Source organism: Netta rufina (assembly GCF_964035555.1).
Source record: "Netta rufina genome assembly, chromosome: 17".
NCBI lineage: Eukaryota > Metazoa > Chordata > Aves > Anseriformes > Anatidae > Netta > Netta rufina.
In genome coordinates this window covers 6,765,251-6,785,582 of record NC_140141.1, presented here as the reverse complement: position 1 = coordinate 6,785,582, position 20,332 = coordinate 6,765,251, and the positions used below count along the sequence as shown (strand labels likewise).

The following is a 20,332-nucleotide window of genomic DNA, read 5'->3' as shown; positions in this document are numbered from 1 at the left end:
CCTTTGCAGAAAAAGAAGCATCAGCTAATGAAGATCAGCCTACAAGGGACACTATCGCAGAGTATGAGCAATGGCTAAACCTAAAGAGTGGCTGTATGAATCTCAAATGACTAAACACAGTACCAAGTTGCTACTTTAACTTCAACATTACAAGAAAAAGTACCCATCAGTGGCACACTTTGGAAAATGCTGTTAGAAGACAGAAGGTAATTACTGAAAATTTTTCACCATGCTTCCTGAAAAAGCAAAACAAAAAGACGACATTCCAGAAGAATCTCAATATTTCACCGTTAATAGAAACATGTTCATCAAGAGTAATCTGTACACCAGGTTTCTGAATCTTTGCTTCAAAAAAACACCAAACACAATCAGAGGTTTAAAAATCAATTCCAATAATGTTATACTATGAAACTTAAATTAAAAAATGAAATGTGTATGTGGAAATTACATTTATAACATCTTATACATTCAACAGCAATCTGAGTTTGTTGTTGTTGTTTTGTTCTTGTATTTTATTTTTTTTTTTGTCAGAAAAAGGAGATCTGTGCCAGAGCCCAGGTACCACTGTTTGCTTTAAGACCCAGAACCCTGAAAAAATAAGAGTAGAGCAAGGATGATTGTTAGAAGGCACTTCAACGAAATTTCAAGTGACAGCAATCAACTCTGAATCACAGCAGTCCTTATTTCCACTATTTTTCCTGTGGAAGTTGTGAGCAACTTCTGAAGTTTAATAAAGTGGAGGTAAATAAGTTGAAAGGCAGATGCAAACCTCACAGAACACTAACAGAAGCATGGTGCTCCTACTGCTGCAAGCAAAATCAGATCTAACACCTGTAACAGAATTATTGCTTGATCAGTGTTCAGAACAACCTGAATGGCTTTCAAATTGTTAAGCAGTAACCTGGAACTGGATTTTAATAGTTCAGACTTAAGACTACCACCAAAGGAGTTAATTATGTATCAATGTTTTTTCTTGCACTCCTTGATCTACAAGCAGTAAAAGAAGCTTCAACAGACAGTTCACCTATACAAGGCAATCATTTAATACCATTTAACACCAGTATATAAAAAGCACTTCTGTAAAATGTTCTTGAAGGTGCCTTCAACTATTTGTCCCATTTTATCTTTGTCATTCCTTACCTTTCTGACACCCTCTCATCTCTGAAAACTAAATACCTGTGCTAAATAATACCATATCCTATTTTAGCTATAGAAGTGGGTGATTCTGAGACTGAAATTTGAAGATTTCATTCAGTGTACCTGATGACATTTGCAAAAATCTACCTGTAAATACATTCAGAACTCTCAGTTAATTATCTGTAGTTTACCCAGGCTATACTATCAGATTCATCAGGCTATGGATACGGGCACACCATTCAAACATGATTTAGATTCAGCACCTAGGAGCACTGCACCTGTACTACACTCAGGGTAAGGCTGAGTCTGGAAATAGGTTATCTATTTTCATGAAGTACAGTGCCTGAGCTAACAAGCCCCCTGGCCCCAGAGGCAAATCCATGCACAGTCAACTCAGGTGTATCAGCATTATGCTCCTAATACCAGGAAGACTGAGGAGAGTAGGATGCAGAGATAATCTAATAGTTCTACACTGAATCAGTCTCAGCTCAAACACTGTTCATTAGCTCCAGCCCTGCTGGGGTGAACTCTCTCCTGCAGAACCCCTCAGGCTCTCCAAACCATCCTTCCTAGCTGTCTAAATTACTGGCCTGGCCACAGCACTGCTCAGACGCAGAGGTAGATGGAGTCTGGCACTAGGCTGCAGCTAATAAGGTCCAGGGAGTGCTGAGGAGGGAAACAAAGAGATTCCAGAGTAGCTCTATGCAGAACTAATAACTGTCTTCTCTTGGCTGAAGGTAATAAGGCTCAGTGAAGTCAAGCTGAATCTGTGAAGTGCAATTGAAATACCCCTGTAGAGCACTACCCAATGAATGCCACAGTACTGTATTATCTGGGTTTTGCCAACAACCAGGTTATCCCAGACTGCTACTCTGGATGGTGAAAAGCTGACTGCGATTCAGTTTCTAAGTTAAGGGAAAAAGTAAGGAAATAGCAATACACAGAAATATTCTGCTTCAACCATGGGAAACTTCTCAAGGAATTTTCTTGAAAAAGTCAATGAATGGGTAACTCCTTTCATCTAATAATGCTAAAGCATTACTGCCCAGACACACGTTTCTCAAGCACATTAGATTTTATAATGCACTCATCTAAACAACAGAGCAGAAAATAGCCTTCAGACACAAGGAGAAGGACTGAATTAGCTCTTCATTCCATCGTCTTTGTTCAATAAATTAGATCTATTTGCATAAGCTGAATTTATATTTATTTCATAACATGAAGACAATAGAATTACTACTTTTCTCTGTCTGCAGTAAATAAATCAAAGCAGGTATAAATCAAAATACTCAAATTTATCAATAACAAAACAGCCAAAACGTCATAGCTCCAGGACCAAATTCAGGTAACACCTCTGCCTTTCAAGGGACCACTAGCACTCCAGAAGCATAACTGGGGATAGACCACACCCTACAAATCTTTACTCTTGTGATTTAGAAGAAACAAATAACCAAGTTTAACTGCAAAATTCAAAACTGAATTTTCATCCAAGACATTCTTTTAAATACTAAAGAGTATTTACCTATATTGAAAAGCGTGCAAACTTTACATATTGGTTCTGTGATGTGAGCAACTGTAAATTTAGTAAAAACTTTTTAAGATCACTATGATGAACACGGAATCCTACTTTTTTTTTAAAGCAGCATCTGTAAAGTAACACTGCAGGTGTTACTGTACTGAGTTTACATGAACTAAGTTGCTCAGCTTTGCTGCCAGCTATCCACATCCATTTTGACATCTTTGATAACACGTAGAAGGTATGTCAGAGCTTAGACCATTTACTAATTCTCATTTAAGATGTTTTTTATAGTACAAAGGTGGTTGACAAAGCCATCTCTTGCCTGACAATAAGTCCTGTATAGAAAGAATATAAATGTACAGGGGTTGGGGAAGCAAGCCTTAGCTATTCAGATTAAACCTACTAAAATGTTCACGTGTTTGGCAGCTAGAAGTAAAGTGGAATCTAAAGTGTATTTTTAACATGAAGACACTAGCAAGCGGAAAAAAAAACACCTTAATCTAATAAACTTTGAAGTTGTTCCCTGTTTTGAGATGGGTGTTGGCCAGATGATTTAGAGAGGTTCTTTCCAGGCTAAAGTATCCTACAATGCTAACACTTACATAGAATTTGAGAAGAGCACCATCTGAGTTGCAACACCAGGATCTTCTTCCCAAATACTCATGAGCAGTGTTCAGCAGCATGAGCGAAGAAGGCAGCATAGGTGTATCAGGACTCGCTGGAAGAGAGGAGTTAGTAAATATTTTAGTAGAACAGAACTGAGTTCAAACCAACTAGCCAAGGCTTCATCTGGAAAAAAAAAAAAAGTTTCATCTGAGATAAGAAAGTGACATTTGTATATCCCTCTACTCCCGTCAGTCAGCAAGGTAACTTACGGGTTTTCTATTTACACTCCAGAGCTAGACAGTGAGAAGATCAGCTCCAATATGTAAAAGTGAATAACTAAATTACCTTCTTCTCCCTGGTTCTGCTGCTGCTGTTGGCAAAGGGACCGAAAAGCATCTTCCTCATGCTGGATGATCCTGTGTAGGATAATCCACGGAAGCACTGAGGAGACGTATGGCTCTTTTGGTTCTTCCTGGACTGCCATGCTGCAGTCAATGATCTAATAAAGAAGCATGCATTTCACACACAAAATGATACAAATTAAGAGTCAGGTGCGAGTCCTTCTCAAACAACCCAAAGATGGTAACGCATTCTATCCTAAGGAAATAATCTAAAATTAAATCTCAGTTTTTTGCAGTGAATAGGAGTAAAAAGTCCTATAAATAAGACCAGCTTGCATGGGGGATGGTAGAATATGAATCCCCCCTACCCTGACATTCTCTTGCATCTTTTTTTTTTTTCTTGAAAAACCCTTAGATTGGCCAGCACTTGCAAGCAACTCTACCATGTTCCTAAGGCTCATGAGATCTTGTTTTCTAGCCCAAAACATGTACAGCCAAGATAACACCATAACTTACAAACTGCAACTAAGACAGCTAAATCACCATTACAAACAGAGCATATGAAAATTGTTGTTCCCTGGGTTATTTTACTACCACTTGCTGATTACTTTAGTCAGCTTTGCATTTGAAAGTACCTACTGCTACAGATTCTAGAACAGGTGTGCTCAGTGCCTAACACACTGAAATGAAAATGAAGACTGAAGATAATGTTCATCTTCCTTTCTACCCCAACAAAAACATAACTCAAAATGTCACTGTGAACAGGTGGCAATTAAGACAGAAGCTACAATCACATCTAAGGCCTGTATCATGCAGTGCCTCTTTCCGAGTACAGGTGAACAGGTTACCTGAATCAGGTTGGTTGTTAATCGAACGAGGCTTGGCGTTATAGAAGGATCTTTCAGGATGCTGCTGTCTGACGACAATGAACCATCTATTCCTGTGAGCAGTTGTGTTACCGTAGCAACCCACTCTTCTTTAGCAGAGGCTGCTGTCATATTCATCATCTGCTGAATTGCTTCATTCAAGGCAACTTCCGAGCATTCAAAACATTGCTTGTAATCTTTCAGTTTGAGTAGGGAGTCCTAGGGAACGTAAATATGAAAAAGTCTATTGTAAGGATGAAGGGTTTATTTTAAAACATGAACACACAGCAGAGAAAAGCAATACGCTGTATAAAAGTAAGGTGCTTACTCTACTAAGTTTAAGAAAACACCTTCACATTAAAGGACAACAGGAGGTGCACGGGCCCTGGACGATAAATATACAAACATGATCTAAATTTCTGAATATCATCACTGAATCTTTCTGCTAGAATAAGAGAGGCATGAAATACAAATTTTCAAGAAGGTGATGTCTACAGGCTTAATGAATTCTAACCATATGCAGTTTATGATCTTGGGCAACCATTTTACCATAACTTTATAAACATCAAAGCGGCAACTACAAGGCCAGCATTGTATCAACATCCTCCTGCTTCTTTATACTCTGCCAAGCTTGGGTAAACGAGATGGCATGGAAACTGTCAGATTTGGCTCAGTCCAGCTAAAAATCAGTCCTTTTTTTTTTTTTTGTGCAGCCTTTTTTTCCCCCCCCTTGAAAACCTGACAGGCTCAAACTATTCCAATAGCTGAGGTCACTCATACACTTATTTTCAGTGTCACATGAACTGAATCTATAGCCATTATACTGGATATATGTATTAACACTTTGTCGTTCATGCAGAACAGGTACACTGTATCATAAAAATCATTTATATGCTACATAGCTTTTTAAGTTTCAGGTTCAGAACAGCTGTAAATCACCAACAGTCAACAATAACAAAAGCTGCAAGTATTCACAGCAGATGTAGGTAACATGAATCCAGACACTAGATGTTTCTGCAAATGATTCAAGTTTATTTGAATTTAGAATTTTTCTGGCCATTTCAAATAGACATCAGACGTCTTGTATCTGCAGTTAGCAAAAACTGACATACTTCTAATGATGTTGATAAAACTATGCTGTTCTGACCATTTACAGATTTGGTTCCATGTTCTGCTTTGTAAATAAGACTCATTAACCATTAACATCCACTCTAGAAATCCTTTCATCCTGTTCCCAGGACAAAACAAACCTGTAGGAGAAGCAGCTGTGCTGGTCTCTCTGGTATGGATGTTACAAATTCCAGATGTTTTGCTCTTCCAAAACCATTAAAACATAAAGTTGGATGAAGCAGATGCACCACTGCATTATAATCCCCTGCCTCATACAGTCGCTGGATCTCTTCCAAAGACTGGCATCTCTCCAGAGATTTTAGGTTCTTATCAATCTGTAAACATCACAGATAGCACAATCCAACCTTTGTCTTTAAGTACATTTGACTAGTGGCATTTTACCTAGCAGTTTAGCTGTAAAGCTATGTTAACTCTACAGTTACATCCAGGAACACAAAACAGGAAGAAAACACCTACTGTGTAACACTTAAGCTGTTCCACATATTTTAAATTATTACTTAGTACATGACTATAGTGCTATAATGACTATATTTTTTTGTCTCAAATTCCCAAATCATGTATTTCTACACTGCAAATACACATCCATCAAATGGACTTCAAAGTGAAGTTGGCATAACCTGGGTTGGAGTTTATCTCCCAAAACAGCAACAGAAAGAACAGAAGATGGACAACCTTTTATTTAAATATATATGCAAATTATTATGTGGAAAAAATTGACTGCTGAAGTAAGAAGCTCATTTAGCCATCAGTGAAAGTTATGTTCGTAGAACAGAAAATAAAACATTGGTTTAATATTTTTTTGCTGCACCTAACAGTTGCTCTAATAGAAATATGTTGCATATAATCAATTTTAATTTGTACAGGATAAACAGCTCCAAAAGGCATCTGCTTGAGAAGATGTTGGCCATAACATCATCATTAAACTATGAACCTGTTCCTTCACTCTTAGAAAAAAATCTAGAACAGATATGGTAAAATTTCCATAACAAAAGAGCTAATTCATAGATGACCTTTGAAACTGGAAGGGGTAGAACACTGCAAGTCAATTCTTACCTCTTCTAAAGAAACAACAGAATCAACATGTAGATTAGGTAACCGTATTGTGATGCATTCATTGTCAGCCTTAGCTTGCATTGCAGTGGAGCTCTGTAGCATTTCAGTGCAGATATCATAGTTTTCAAGTGCCTGTTCCATGTCTCCCTACAGAAGCAGTACAGTGGGGAGAGAAAAAAAGAGAAAACACACAATGAACCTCAACAGTTTTGTCTGCAGCAAGGTTTTCCAAACACGTACAAAAGTGTATAAATTCAGTGCAGGCACTGCCAGTTTGATTATTGCACATCCTCCCACAAGAAAACAAATCCAAACCAAACCGAAAAAAATGCATCTTAGCAGTGACTTTCATAGGAGTTAAAACAAATCAGAGAAACAGAATTCAAGTTGCACGAATATGAAAGATTAATTTAGATTGACTAAAATACCGTTCTTTTAAGAACACAGAAGCATAAAACAGTGGAAATAATCCTTCCATTTGTACAAATCAAAACACTGAGTCAAGAAACATTCTTTTATTCTGCAAGGTGAATGCATTCCATTTGCTCTGTCCAACCGAAGTACATACTGAAGTTGAGTGGTCACAAATGAAATGAAATGCAAGCTGCACAGGCAGAAGATAACTCAGTGTATCTGAAGAAAAGACTGCAATAGCCCTAAAATAACTCTCATTTTCCAAATCAACTGCAGCATTTCTGGACAACATTACTTTTTAATTGCTGGGAGAAGTTTTATTTTTTAAATCACACGTAATACAAACCTGAAGTGCTAGAAAGCGAGCTTTCAGCCAATACACCCGAGTGACAAACTCCATCCAGCCTTCCTCAAATAAATCTCGCTGTGAGGATGCGAATGACAGCTGAAGCAGGTCTCCCAAGAAATGAATTCCTGGGAAGTCAGGACCAAACTTTCCATTGACAGAGGCAGCAGGGCAATTTCGGGGAGCAACTGCAAATCAATTGTTTTATGATAAGGTTACTAGCATCCCATGAAAAGAGTCCCACATACAAATGTTTCAAAAGTACTACTTGAAGGCAAACAATTGATAGACCTATAATACGCACCTTTCAGTTCTGAATTTTAAGAAAAGATAACTCCCAAATCCAGTGAATTCCTAGAAAAATTTCTTCATTTACCTATAGCATTTTTATTCTGAGGAAAGAAACACCTGGCTCTCACCTGTAGAGCTCTTTCCTTTTGTCAGTAGCCACTGATCTAATTGCAGTTCCATGCAGGAAAGGCTCATCAACATCATATCCTGCAAAAGAAGTGCGAAGATATTAAACAAATAATTCAGAATATGGTAGCAGCACTGACATTTGAGATGTAAAAAGTCATCATCTCCACGAGATTGAATATGTATTCTAGTCTTACCAGCTTATTAATGCTTGATGGATAAAGTTCAGAAGTATGATAAAAATCATGTCACCATGGATATCTACCAGGTGGTTTTGTGCAGTGAAGAATATACTATTTGCTGATTACATTCACAGGGCTACAGATCTGTCTGTAAAACCTAGATGCTTACGAAAAGTTTCAAAGGTCCATAGTGCATGTTACCAGAATAGCCCTTTGTAGCCTTAAAAACCCCAAACTCACTCAGGATAGTTTAGAGAATGAGTTTAAAATACATTCAAGGATTAAAGTCACTGTCCTCATGCTTTCTCTTCTTTTAAATGGCATAACACGAAGCGTTACATACTAGCAAGATGTTATGCAATCATAGTGACAACCCAATAAACACATTTATAAACATTTAAATTTGTTCAGTAAAAGGGTATGTATACATGAAAATACACAGAAATACAATAGTTACATACCAGATGTATACAAATTTTAACATCTGCTAAATAATACGTTTTTGTTTGGTTTTTTAAACTAAATCAGTGGAGCACAGTTTTCAGAAAAATCAGTAGAAACACTTGATATTAAATATATATTTATTTTACTTCCATTTGTCATTGTAGCTTGCTTCTAATATAGCCTGCATTTTTTTTTTAACTTTATTTAGAGCAGAAATGCTGACCCTCAAACAATGTGAACAAAACAAAATTCTGTCATATCAGAAGCAAAGGGAGGGAAGGAAAAGAAAGAGCAACAACAGAATAAAGGAATAAAAACTATTTAAGTATCTAACATACAAATTACATCTATATGCTTATATACTCACATGCTGTCTATATACAGAGTATTCATACATGCAGTATCACACAGATATGTTCAGGAGCTCAGGAACAAACAGTTACATGAGCTGCAGTAGGTATACCACAGTTTATGGAAGATGCAACAGCTATAGCACAAGCAGCTCCCCAGAAAGAGCTAAGGAAAGCCTGCAGCTAATTGCTGGATTTTGGTTAGGTACTTTCAGTGCACAGAGAGAAACATAGTGGCAATGAAACAGAAAATGTAATACAGAAAAATGTTTCATTACCTTGATATGCTGATTACTTGAGTCCCTCAGTAATGGATTGGGAAGACTACTGCTGTGCTTTCTCCAGCTATTATAGATGCTAAGGACCACCTCAGACAAGCCAGGAGGCCACTTCACCAGGAACTTTTGGCTAATGACTTTCAAATATCTCATCATGAGTTCCAAGATCCCACCATTGTTTAGGTTATCCAGCAAGAATTCATGAACATCCTGTTTCTCTAGAAAGCACATAAACACAAAGCCAAACATGATTAAGGTCAAGACAAACCATGATTTGAAACAAATGAGTTTCAACAGCATATTTTGCACTAAGCTTACAAAAAGGCCACAGCAGTCCTCCTGCACTGCATAAATGCAAAACTAAGTATCCTAATATGCTTAAGTGGGAGACTCCATGCAATACAGCTCTTGCACACAGTAAATAAAGAGTCTCCAAGACTTCAATAAAATTACATTACCAACCAAGATAGCTCCTCGCCATGAAGTTATACTTTTTAAATAGCATATTTATTTGCATCTTCTAGATGTAAGATAGGAAAATACAGAAAATAAAGCATACAAGATGAAAGAAACAACAGAGAAAAGGTTGTTATAATGAAATCCTTACCAGATTCCATAAAAGTTGTAGAATCAAATGACATTCTATGTGGTCCAACATGCTGGAAATTCTCTTCTTTGATCTCTGACTGCACCTCATAGTTATTAAAAGGGTCTTCCTCCTCCTCTGGATCTAATTTTCTTAACCTGTATAAAAGCGTGGGGCAAAAAACACTATACCAACAAAGTCATCATTCTTTATTTTACGAATAAATCAAACATAAGTGTGGCACATTGTGCATATTTTAATTGTGAAAGCACAGTAACCGAAGCACACTCAGATTTACATCCAGTTCCCAAATTTTGTCCAAACCAAGAACACCTTGTTTGTTGATCTTGCCCAATTTGACATTGTCTTCTAATTGTCTTCTAAACCATTGTCTGCATTGTCTTCTAATTGTTTCACATTAACAAAAGCTTTCTAGTTTGTAAATTAGGTTGTAGTAGTTTTCACTAAAAACAGTTTTATTAAACTTACGAAAAACTGCACTGCATGTCCTTTAAAAAATAGCATGGATATAGTGGTTTTAAGGTTGAGCCGTACCAACCAACCTGAAGCCCAAACAGCCTCCTCTAATTAGCTCTTGATACTCCCAAGATGCAAGTTATTTCTGTACCATACCTGGAAGGAAGGAATTTCACCAATAGTTCCTGAAAGTCAACCTTCTCCTCTTTTTTACACTTAGTGTTTCGGACTCTAGCAGATCTCCGTTTTGCTGTTTCACCACTATCTTCTGTAATTCTCCTTCTCTTCACCCCTTTCTTGGATTTATCTCCTGCAGATATATCACCTAAAAACAGAATTAAAATAAATAAATAAATAAATAAATAAATACTGACAGATTAAACTGACAAAGAAGTGGATAACCATTTTAGAAAAAAATAATGAGAAGGTACTCTAGAATAGAATACTCTATTTTCCTTCTGAAAACAGCATTTTTTTTTTTTTTTAAAAAACAACAGAATATAAACTGGCTATGGTATTTTGCTTAAAAATGCTGTTCTGAAGCAAAAAGCAGACTTCTTACTGAAAACTCTGCATTTCATTATTCATTATAAATCATTATTTTAGTCTCAAGAAGCTTCTGCAATGAGAATCAGAGGAGTCTGCCTTTACCTCCAACACCATTTGTAAATTCCCATGAATATCAATACTGGTAATTCCTTGAGAGTTTTAGATATGTAAATACATAATACAACTACACAATAAAATATTCAAACCTCTTGATACAAGTTTCAAATAAATATAGCTGACAGCTTGGTTCTCTCAGGTCCTTAAAGTTACACATAAAAGCAGAATAACCAAGTCTTATCTTTTTATGCAACTGCTCATTCATTTCTAAGGAATCCAAGACTCCACACCATCAGCAGTCTGATATGCAACACTGCTGGAAAGGAGATATGATTCTTCCTTTTTTCAGTCTGAGATTAGAAGCATAAGTCAACAGAACAAAAACAGGAGGGGTTAGATACTCCTGCACTGGTGTAACAATTAAAAAAAAAACAACCTGACTCCCAGATCCATTAGATAGGAAAGAAGTCCACTGCCCTGAACACCCATCCCATGTCTGAGTTGCCAGTCAGTGATTTTCAGACAGTTTAGGTGGCTTACCTTTTCCAGTGCAAACAGATAACAGATAACTTTATATGGTAGAAAAAAAGTGAAGTTGTGTTCTATGCTATACACATGTTAAAAAGTTTCTGAATCCACCAACAAGCAGTTCAGAGACAGTATTTCCCAGTGTATTCTGTAGCGCTTTTCTGTAGCGCTTCTAGTACCCAGATAAGTAGGAAAAATCACGAATCTTAAACTGAAGTACCTTGCTCACCTACAGTAGCTCCTGGTTCCAATACATTCTGACTGTGGCTTGGAAAATTAGTTGTTGCTGGAGTATAAGATAACACAGGGTCTGCAACTGTCACCACTGCACTAGTGCTGACAGGAGTTGGCTGAATAACACTGACAGGAGTAGAGGTAGGAGAAACAATCAAATGTTGAACTGGGTCTCGGTACTCTGACAGATCAATTCTCTTTCCCAGACTGGGTCGTGGAGGATCACATGTTGTGAGGTGGTGATACATGGCAAGTAAAGCTTCTCCTAAACACTTCCATCTGCACATGAAAACACAACGGTATCATAACTTCATTAGTTCCTGTCACATTATTTCTTAAATTGTATTTACAAGCCTAATAGCATTCAACATTGTCTTTCCCTAATAATTAGAGGTAGCAAGAACAGCTTTTTCAGAAGAATACATGTAATCTGAGAGTCAAAATCTGTTACACAGCTAGAGAGGCTGGAGAATATCTTCCAGTATTCTTGTCATATGGACCATTGACTGTTCCAGGCCTGGAAGAGAGGTCCTTAATATCTTTGCTTCTTGAATGCACCACTATAAAACAAAGAACAAAATATGGCAACAGAGAAAAGTTTTCAGAGGAAACTGGTGCATCAGCTGAAGTAGGAAGGAAATGTCAGTCAGTGTGCCTAGTCTCAGAAAATGTCTTTCATGAATAAAAGATCTATGCAGTAGTTGCTGAGGAAATTAAATTACTCTGTACTGAACTGTGAAAAAAAGAAAGCAGTGTCAAAAGAAACATTTTCAGATTCTGCATTTAATCAACAACAGTAAAAAATCACCCTTATCTACAAGTAGACATAGCTTCTCTGCAAGACAACCTACATGCAGAGTCCATCAATGTTCCATGAAAATGTGCAATAAAAAATAACCCTTTATACCTTAATAAAGAAGTATTTAACAACTTAATAGTATCCTTATATCTTGCTGCAAATAAAGAACAGCAATTTGTTCACAAGTTTTCAGCATACCAATAGTAAAAAATGTTTTTTTAAAACCTAAACTTACTTTGAAGTTCTTGTTCAAACTAGTCAAACATAAAATCCAGTAATACAGCTGGAACGATTGCAAAATCATTCTCAGTTAAGACTTTTTAACATCAGTCCGAAGTTCTAATTCAAAGGTTGAAAGTTGATAGATATGTGGCTTACAATAAAATTGTAAGCAGACCAAAACAACCTACAGACTCATAACATATGGAAGTATTCTTCTTTTTTTTTTTTTTTTTTTTTTAAGCAATAAAAGCCTTCTGAATAAGCTTAAAGTGCAACACAGATGTCAGCATAAGTAGCTTCTGATAAACCTGTTAGAAACAGAAAATATGAAGACCTACGTGAAGAAGGGAATTGGCTGGACCAGTCTGAGGTCTGGTTCTCTGTCTCGCACTAGCAAAGCCTGTCTTTTCTTACGTAGCTCCAGTGCTTCATCTATGATTCTTCCTGTTTCAGCTGTACTCACATTTACATTATGGATAGACATGTCACTAGGAAATATTAAGAAATGAAGAAAAGGGTTTGATTTTTTAAAACGCAGATTCATTTTATATTTTCCTATAATATAGCAAAAATAAAGGGTTAAAACATGCATTAAAGAAACATTATTTTGCAAACTTTATAGCCTACAGTAAAAGTGTTCACCACCAGAAATCTCTGCTCTGTTTAAAATTAAGAAATAAGTTTAGATTGTCCTACTCTGTTTCCCAAATACTGAGAAATGAAAGGAAAGCGGTAGGTACTGTTTTCTTTCTTGAACAGCGATAACTTAGAAATTCATGGTTCAGAAAAAAAAATGTACTGCTGAGAAACTCCTTTCATTCCAAAGTGCTACTCTGAACAATTCACGTAACCACAAAAAAATTGGAGTTGAAAATCATCTTGTATATTGCAAGTCTAGGAATGAATTTTTGAAAGTTAAAAATAGTCCACTCTCTCAGAGATACCACAATCCAGAAACAAAAGCCAAGTGGCTGAAAGCCTTGGCTTAATTCAGCATGCAATTAATTTTAATAGCCAGACCTAAGATAGCTTAATAAATCAGGATCTCTTTAAGTAAACAGAACCTTCTGTGAAGTTATGCATTCTCTTCTAAATCTTCACTCTAAATACTCTGTTTTCACATTTCAGATGTTAGAATATAAAAGTTCAGTTACCTTGGGCAGATCCCACAAGTTTTATGGGCCTCTACTTTCTCCCTGACATCCTGTTGGTAGCTGCAACATTTAGCTTTTTTTTGTTGTTGCTGTTGTTGTTTTTTGTTTAATTTAAAAGATAAGTGTTTAAAAGTGTCAGCAAGACACTGTTATAGCTTAAAGCATTATATCACACCAGCTTTTCTGAACTACCTGAGCCTAAAATTCACACTCCAAACTCAGCACTGACTCTAAGATGACACCCACCATTTGAGGAACATCCTTAAAGAATCTTTCCGGAGGCAAGGTTGCTCCTCAAAGATCTTCTCCTTCAGAACCAATCCTTTGCTGTACAGACAATCTTTTTCCAAGGCTTTGCAGATAAAGTACAAACATGCTGACAGAGAAATGAAAATTGAATGGTCAATTGCTACTTCGGCTCACTCAAACGATCCCATTTCTGGGCTTCATATATACCACTAAACTCCATCTGAACATGACGTTTAGAGAAACCAATAGCTTTGTAACGTGTCAGATAACGACATCCATGAAAATACAGTTAAAACAACCTATTACCTCTTCTCAAGTATTACATCTAGGAAAAAAAGCACATTAATTTTGTTTAAACACTTGCTGTACATTTTTTGTTTACTTTTAAGACTCCCAGTCCTGCACAAAGAGTATTAGAATTTTGTAAAAGGGAATCACAAATGTTTACCATGTTCATGGTTATCAAATGTCTTCCACTACTGCAATAAGCAGTGAATCCCTCCCAGGCTTTTGCTCACATGTGAAACTACATAAAGAGAATTCGGTTTTACAGCTTCCAGACTGACAGACAGCTCTTCTGGAGCAAAAGTGAATTTACAATACAGTTACTCTGAAAACAGTGAAGTGATTCTTTCTAAGAACTGAAAGACTACTTATTGACTGGTCTGGGCTACAGAAGACACAGTCCAAAGCTCAAAGTCAAAACATGACTTGCTAAGGATCAAATCCCGTTAGCCAAGCAAGTCACAGAAGACCTAACAGCTGACGGACTCTGGAGTAGAAAATTCAAATACCCTTAATTCAGACCTCATTTATCATTGACAATATGTTCTGCAGTCCATATCAAACACTTAACATGTCAACAGCACATCCTTTGGTGAAAAATAGCCCACTTGACACCTGATGGAACACAGAGGTCTGACAGTTTTCATTCCCCTTCCTCTTCCTCTTATACACCACTCATGATTTTGTCTACTGAACTAACAAACATGCTAGTTAGGTATTTGTTGCTGTTGTTTTTTGTTTGGTTTTGTTGTTGGTTTTTGGAGGTGGAGTTTGTTTTTGTTTTAAAGAAAGATATTTTAACACCAAAAGCAGAGATCCAACACCAAAATGCAGATCCACTCATATTCTTGATAAACACCATACCGGGCATTTATTTGTAGGACAACCAGAATTCATACAAATCATCACTTATCATGAAGTAAAAATCTTCACCACATCCTAACATACTGCATGCCTATGAGAGATATATTTTTCTCATTTACAATTGCATTGTGTTACAATATTTTAACATGAAATTACACGTTTCTTCAGATTTTTTTTTAAAGGATTACTATTGTACTTACTTGTGTAGTCACTGAGTGTGTACAAGACTGTGATAAGGTTATCTAAACAAGGCCAGTGATCAGGATTACACCTGAGACCTTCTTCGAAAGCATGACGAGCCAAAGGTAGGCGGATGAGTTTTATTGCCACACGACCAATTTTATACCATAGGTTGACATCAGTAGAGTCTAGCATTACAGCCTAGAAAGCAGAACAGACAACATTGGTCACATTTCAGATGTGACATTGGTCACATGCATAACTGCTTGTTTACAGAGACTGTCCCTGCTTTAGTTTTACACTGAGGCACTACTGGCTTGGGGACTGAATGGTGAGCATATAAAGTCAGAAAGCACACAGAACTCAGACCTATATACAAACGAGGTGTGCTGAGACGGGTACACTTGTATTTTGGCAAGTTGTTGCAAACATCAAGGCACCAGTATTTTATTTCAGCTGTACTGTACCTCCAAATAAAACTCCATGGCTGTCTCTAAGTCATCCCTCTGTGCTGCCAGTTGTGCTAGGTTTTTATAGGTGGAATATTTTAACATCAAGCCTGGATGTTTCAGCCCTTCTTTCTCGTCACCAGAAAGAACTGCCTAGAAACAGTAAAATAAATGCAACATGGGCATTAGGAATTAGTCAAATTAAAAATAGCAACAAAAAACTTGCCAAGTGAGAACACTGACATTTGTAATTAGCCAGTAAGAAATTAAGTCATACAAAATATAATAACAGTTTATAGAGTTTCATTCTCTGAAGGTCACTGACCTCTCGCAAAAGACGAATCTCAAGCAGTTCGTGATAAGCTTTAGCAGACTCTTCAAACCGGTCATGTTTCTGAAGGTCCAAAGCTTTGTGATACAAAGCAAAAGCTTCTGCTTCCTGTAGTTTAAAAAGTTAGAACATATTCTGTAGGGTAATTTTATCAAATATAACAACAACATTATTATTTTTAAGCAAAATTGAATTATTTCATGCTGTTATTTCACCATTTTTCAGACTAGCTTCTGAAAAGATACGGTGCCTTTAATAGTACTTACTACTGCATATTAAGTCTTCACCCAAAAGAACACTAGCCTTACTAATTCAGTACAACTCAAATGAATTTAGGTTGATAAAGGAAGGTTGAAGAGGTAAGTTATTAACAAAACTTTCTTAAGAACAAAAAATTATGGATAAACAACCTCTTCAACAAGAGAGGACAAAATTCCCACCCATTATGTCACTTCAGAAAACTGTGCGTTTACTTACTTGTGCTTCCTTTGTCTGTGTTTTATGACTTTTGAAGGTACCTTCATAGTCATCCTCAATTGTGGAGCTTGCGTTTAGTGCTGCAATTCTAATCTAGAATGACAGTTGAGATTCCACAAGAACCGTTACATCTACACGAGTCTCAGTTTCTCTTGCAAACTGTTTGTTTGGTTGGTTTTTAAAAAACACTTTACTTGGCAAACACACTATATTGTGAGGTCCCTGCATAATGCTACAAGAGCTGCAATGAATTTAGGCGTCACTAATACAATATATACAAATGATAATACATCAAAATCTCTTCCCCAAAGTCAGCTAAAAACAAAGTTAAAATTTCAAATGTCTTTCGAGTAATAGCTTCCCTAGAAAGCACAAAATATATTACAGGGATGCTTTTCAATTTCTTAAATTTATAAATTGCTACAATCACTCTGAAACCAACATTCTTATTATAACAATTTATTCTTTCTTATTTCTCAGAAAGAGAAAGTTTTCAAGTTCCAAAACATCTTGAACACCATGTCAAATAAGCCCTTACCATGTTTGTAAATATTCACACTGTCCTTCTCCAGGATTAGCAGGGAGTGCTAAACACTAGAAAGTCTGGAAAGCAAATTGGATTAGAATATTTATTCCATCCATAAAGGAAGCATTCAGAAGTAAAAGACAGGCTAGATTTACTTTAAGCAATAACCAATTAACTGTCCCACGTCACCCTGCCCCCCCATGCCAAGAGACAAATTGCCCTACCATGTAAAAACAACATTAAAGTTAAAATTAACTAAGGACAGAGAATAAACTACAAAGTTAAGCATGCTCATTACTTCAGGATGGCTTTCCTAGTGGTGATGGGGTAGGGGAAGCATTGGCAACGTAGTTAAAGCTGTAAGGTTATTTGGTTAGCATATATTGAATTAACCCACATTATAGTAACATTAAAACATGAATCCCTGAAATGACAAAAAACTCACAAAGGAAAAGCTTCTTGTGTACACTGGCATTACATGAGCATGAATCATTACAGCTTATGAAATTTCTCTCCCATTAATTAAAATAAAAACGTAGAACTTTTCCTGTACCTTTCATCTGCAGCACAAAGCAGGGTGCTCTCTCAAGTCTCTAAGAATCAGAAAGTGCCATGGTTTCTAGAACAGGAAATGAAAAAATGGAAAAGCCACCCAAGTCCTGTTGACTTTGCAGCAGATCACAGTGGCTACTCATTACTCGGAATACTGTCTGCACCTAGAAATTATTCTGATTTAAAATGTTTTTATTACTGCTATCCCTGTTACAAGTCACAGCCACTGCATACGCACTTAGACCTTTTATTTTTATACATTTCTAGAAATTGAACTTTTACTAACTAGTATTTCTTCATTCTGCAGGAGAGCTACTAATATTTTCAGTCTTTTTACCAATGATAAGAAGCTTGAAAGGGAAAATACAGATTATAAGTGTGAAAGTTTTTTTTCCACAGAATTAAACCCAAATTTATATTCTATAAACTGCTTGAAACATGTTAGCAAAAGCAAAACACTATGGAGTTTTGTGTGGCTTTTTTTTTAAAGAAAAAAAAGCTTCACTCTTATGTATAAAGCCTTTCCATCAACTGAAACAGAGATGACACATGCAGAACAGGCTAAAAACTGTCTTTAATATTGGAGACCACATTAATAGAAGAATAATTCCAAAATTAACCGCAGCAGGAAGTAGTGGGAGTTTTGAAGTATAAATTGAATTCATACATTATCATGATTAGTTCTGCTTGTAGAAAAAAATGTGCTTTTTCATTAATTTCATCAGTTCAGCAGGTACTTTGTTTGCTCACACACTATTTACTTTACCTGCAGCTAAATCAGACTGACAACTACACAGCAATAAAGCATTTTTCCTTTTAAGTCACTCACTGAACATTAATAAAACATCAAAGACAATAATCCCTTGTCTATATTGCACATGTAGAAAATACATGCAGAGACTAATGGTATCTCTTTTCAAAAGTATTGAACGCCCCAGGTTTTGACAGAAAGTGCAGACATGACATCTAGGCAAATAAGGCTGTACGATCAAATCAATTAGATATTTAAACTGAGGATTTTTAAGTTCACTTACAAATACGCCCATCTGCAGAAACGCATTCGATGCCTTTGCTGAATCACATAGTCTTGTTTAAGACTGTACCAAAGTCAACAGGAAAGTCTACAATCAGTAGTTTACTTCCACGTCTGGACTGCCAATGAGACTGCAACTACGGAAAAGGTGAGGAAACAATTTTAATCCTACTTTAGTTTAAATGAGACGTTTGTGACAAATATTTAGCAGCTCTTCTCTCTGGTGGTCACAAATTGAGACCACAAAACCAAACAGAGTGCAATGCCGCTGGAAACAGGACAAAGACGCAACCTTCACACAGCTTTTACACTGCTATGCTAGGCAAGTGGGTTTGGGGCTTTTTAAGCCAGGCACTGGATGTGCATGTTATCCTGACTGCGGACTGAGTTACAACAGCCTCAGAATATCTCAGAATAAACTTAAGTCACAATAAGAACTTTCGGAGCAAGACAGCGGCATCAGTTAGGCGGGGAAAAACAATCAGTCCAAACCACAAAACTTTACAATCCGTTTGAAATCTTTCAGTTGCAAGAGTGTCTTTGCTATTAAACTGTGGTTATTACAAGTGAACACATTTCTAAAAGGCAACAATAGCCATTAAAGCCCCTTGACTTTAAAATCTTCTCTTTTTCCCTTAGTAGGTTAAAACTTAGGTAAAAATTTCAAGCGACTCTCGTTCCCAGTTATCTGTAACATCCTTTGGGTGATTATTTATTTCGAAACCAGAAACAAAGGGAGTAACCTGGTATTTCCTGGCATCTTTTATTGTTGCTGTACACAAAATTATACACTGTAAATACGTGTTTGTTTAAAGAAGGCTTGGGGTTTGGGTGATTTTTTGTTTTCTGTTTGTTTTAACACCGCAAAGCTCACCTCTGCCGCATTTTAGCGACAGCCGCTTTCACTGAAACGCGGTAACTCTCCGCAAACCGGAGCGGGGACACCTCTCCCACTGCTCGCCACACTCCCCTGCCCGCAGGGTGGCCCAGGAAGGGCTGGGAGGCGGCCGGGGGAGGGGAGGAGCCCCCGTTTACCTTCAGGGTGCCCTCAGGGAGCGGGGCAGGAGAGGCCCCGCCGCGCCGGGCCAGGCCAGGCTCGGCTCAGCCGCCCTCGGCGCCGGGCTGGGCAGGGCAGGGCACGGCAGGGCAGCCCCTCACGGCCCCCCGGGGGCTGTGGCGGAGGGGACACTCACCTGGCAGGGCCGCCCCGCTGCCCCGAGCAGCCGTCGGGCCGCAGCCGCCGCGGGGCTCCCGGAGCGGCTCCCTCAGGACAGCGGCGGCCGCCGCCTCCTCAGCGATCTCCACAGCAACCGCCCCGGAACCCGTCGCCAACAAAGCGGCTGCTCATTGGGCCAGGGAGCGTTCCCTCAGCCGACCAATGGGAAGGGGGGGAGAAGGCGGGCGGGAACGGGCTGAGGGGCGCTGCGGCCGTTAGGGGGTTTAGAAAACCGCCCAAAGTGCCCGGTTTTGCCTCAGATTCCGTGTGGGGATAGCTAGAGATGGAAACGTGCTTTTACGTGGCTGAGATAGGGGAGGTTTTCCTGTACGATAGCATGATGATGATGTGAAGCAGTGATTTCAGACAAACAGTTTGCTAAGCCAATTGCTTGTGGAAAAAAATATTTAGAAGTAATATTATGATATTGCTATCAATTTCAGAGAGCAGGTGTATTACCTACAGCACTCACGAAGGCTC

At 37.7% G+C, this 20,332-nt stretch overlaps 1 protein-coding gene across 5 annotated transcripts in view; it reads right to left on the bottom strand.

Moving 5' to 3' along the window:
• CABIN1 (calcineurin binding protein 1) overlaps window positions 1-19,922 on the bottom strand; it is a 109,084-nt gene extending 89,162 nt beyond the window's left edge. For 4 of the 5 annotated variants that reach the window (XM_084297506.1, XM_084297509.1, XM_084297508.1 and 1 more), the window contains exons 1-21: window positions 19,830-19,922; window positions 18,638-18,773; window positions 17,605-17,670; window positions 17,064-17,128; window positions 16,526-16,618; window positions 16,043-16,156; window positions 15,736-15,870; window positions 15,289-15,469; window positions 13,937-14,066; window positions 12,875-13,024; window positions 11,502-11,794; window positions 10,304-10,472; window positions 9,692-9,828; window positions 9,085-9,302; window positions 7,833-7,911; window positions 7,414-7,601; window positions 6,654-6,800; window positions 5,720-5,914; window positions 4,452-4,688; window positions 3,608-3,761; window positions 3,259-3,374 (exon numbers count right to left, since the gene is read on the bottom strand). In XM_084297506.1, coding sequence (XP_084153632.1) covers window positions 3,259-3,374; window positions 3,608-3,761; window positions 4,452-4,688; window positions 5,720-5,914; window positions 6,654-6,800; window positions 7,414-7,601; window positions 7,833-7,911; window positions 9,085-9,302; window positions 9,692-9,828; window positions 10,304-10,472; window positions 11,502-11,794; window positions 12,875-13,024; window positions 13,937-14,066; window positions 15,289-15,469; window positions 15,736-15,870; window positions 16,043-16,156; window positions 16,526-16,618; window positions 17,064-17,066 — 2,739 coding nt within the window. In that variant the 5' untranslated portion in view covers window positions 17,067-17,128; window positions 17,605-17,670; window positions 18,638-18,773; window positions 19,830-19,922. The remainder of the gene's footprint in view (window positions 1-3,258; window positions 3,375-3,607; window positions 3,762-4,451; window positions 4,689-5,719; window positions 5,915-6,653; window positions 6,801-7,413; window positions 7,602-7,832; window positions 7,912-9,084; window positions 9,303-9,691; window positions 9,829-10,303; window positions 10,473-11,501; window positions 11,795-12,874; window positions 13,025-13,936; window positions 14,067-15,288; window positions 15,470-15,735; window positions 15,871-16,042; window positions 16,157-16,525; window positions 16,619-17,063; window positions 17,129-17,604; window positions 17,671-18,637; window positions 18,774-19,829) is intronic. The other variant, XM_084297507.1, reaches the window with a different exon arrangement.
• Window positions 19,923-20,332: the final 410 nt, after the last annotated feature.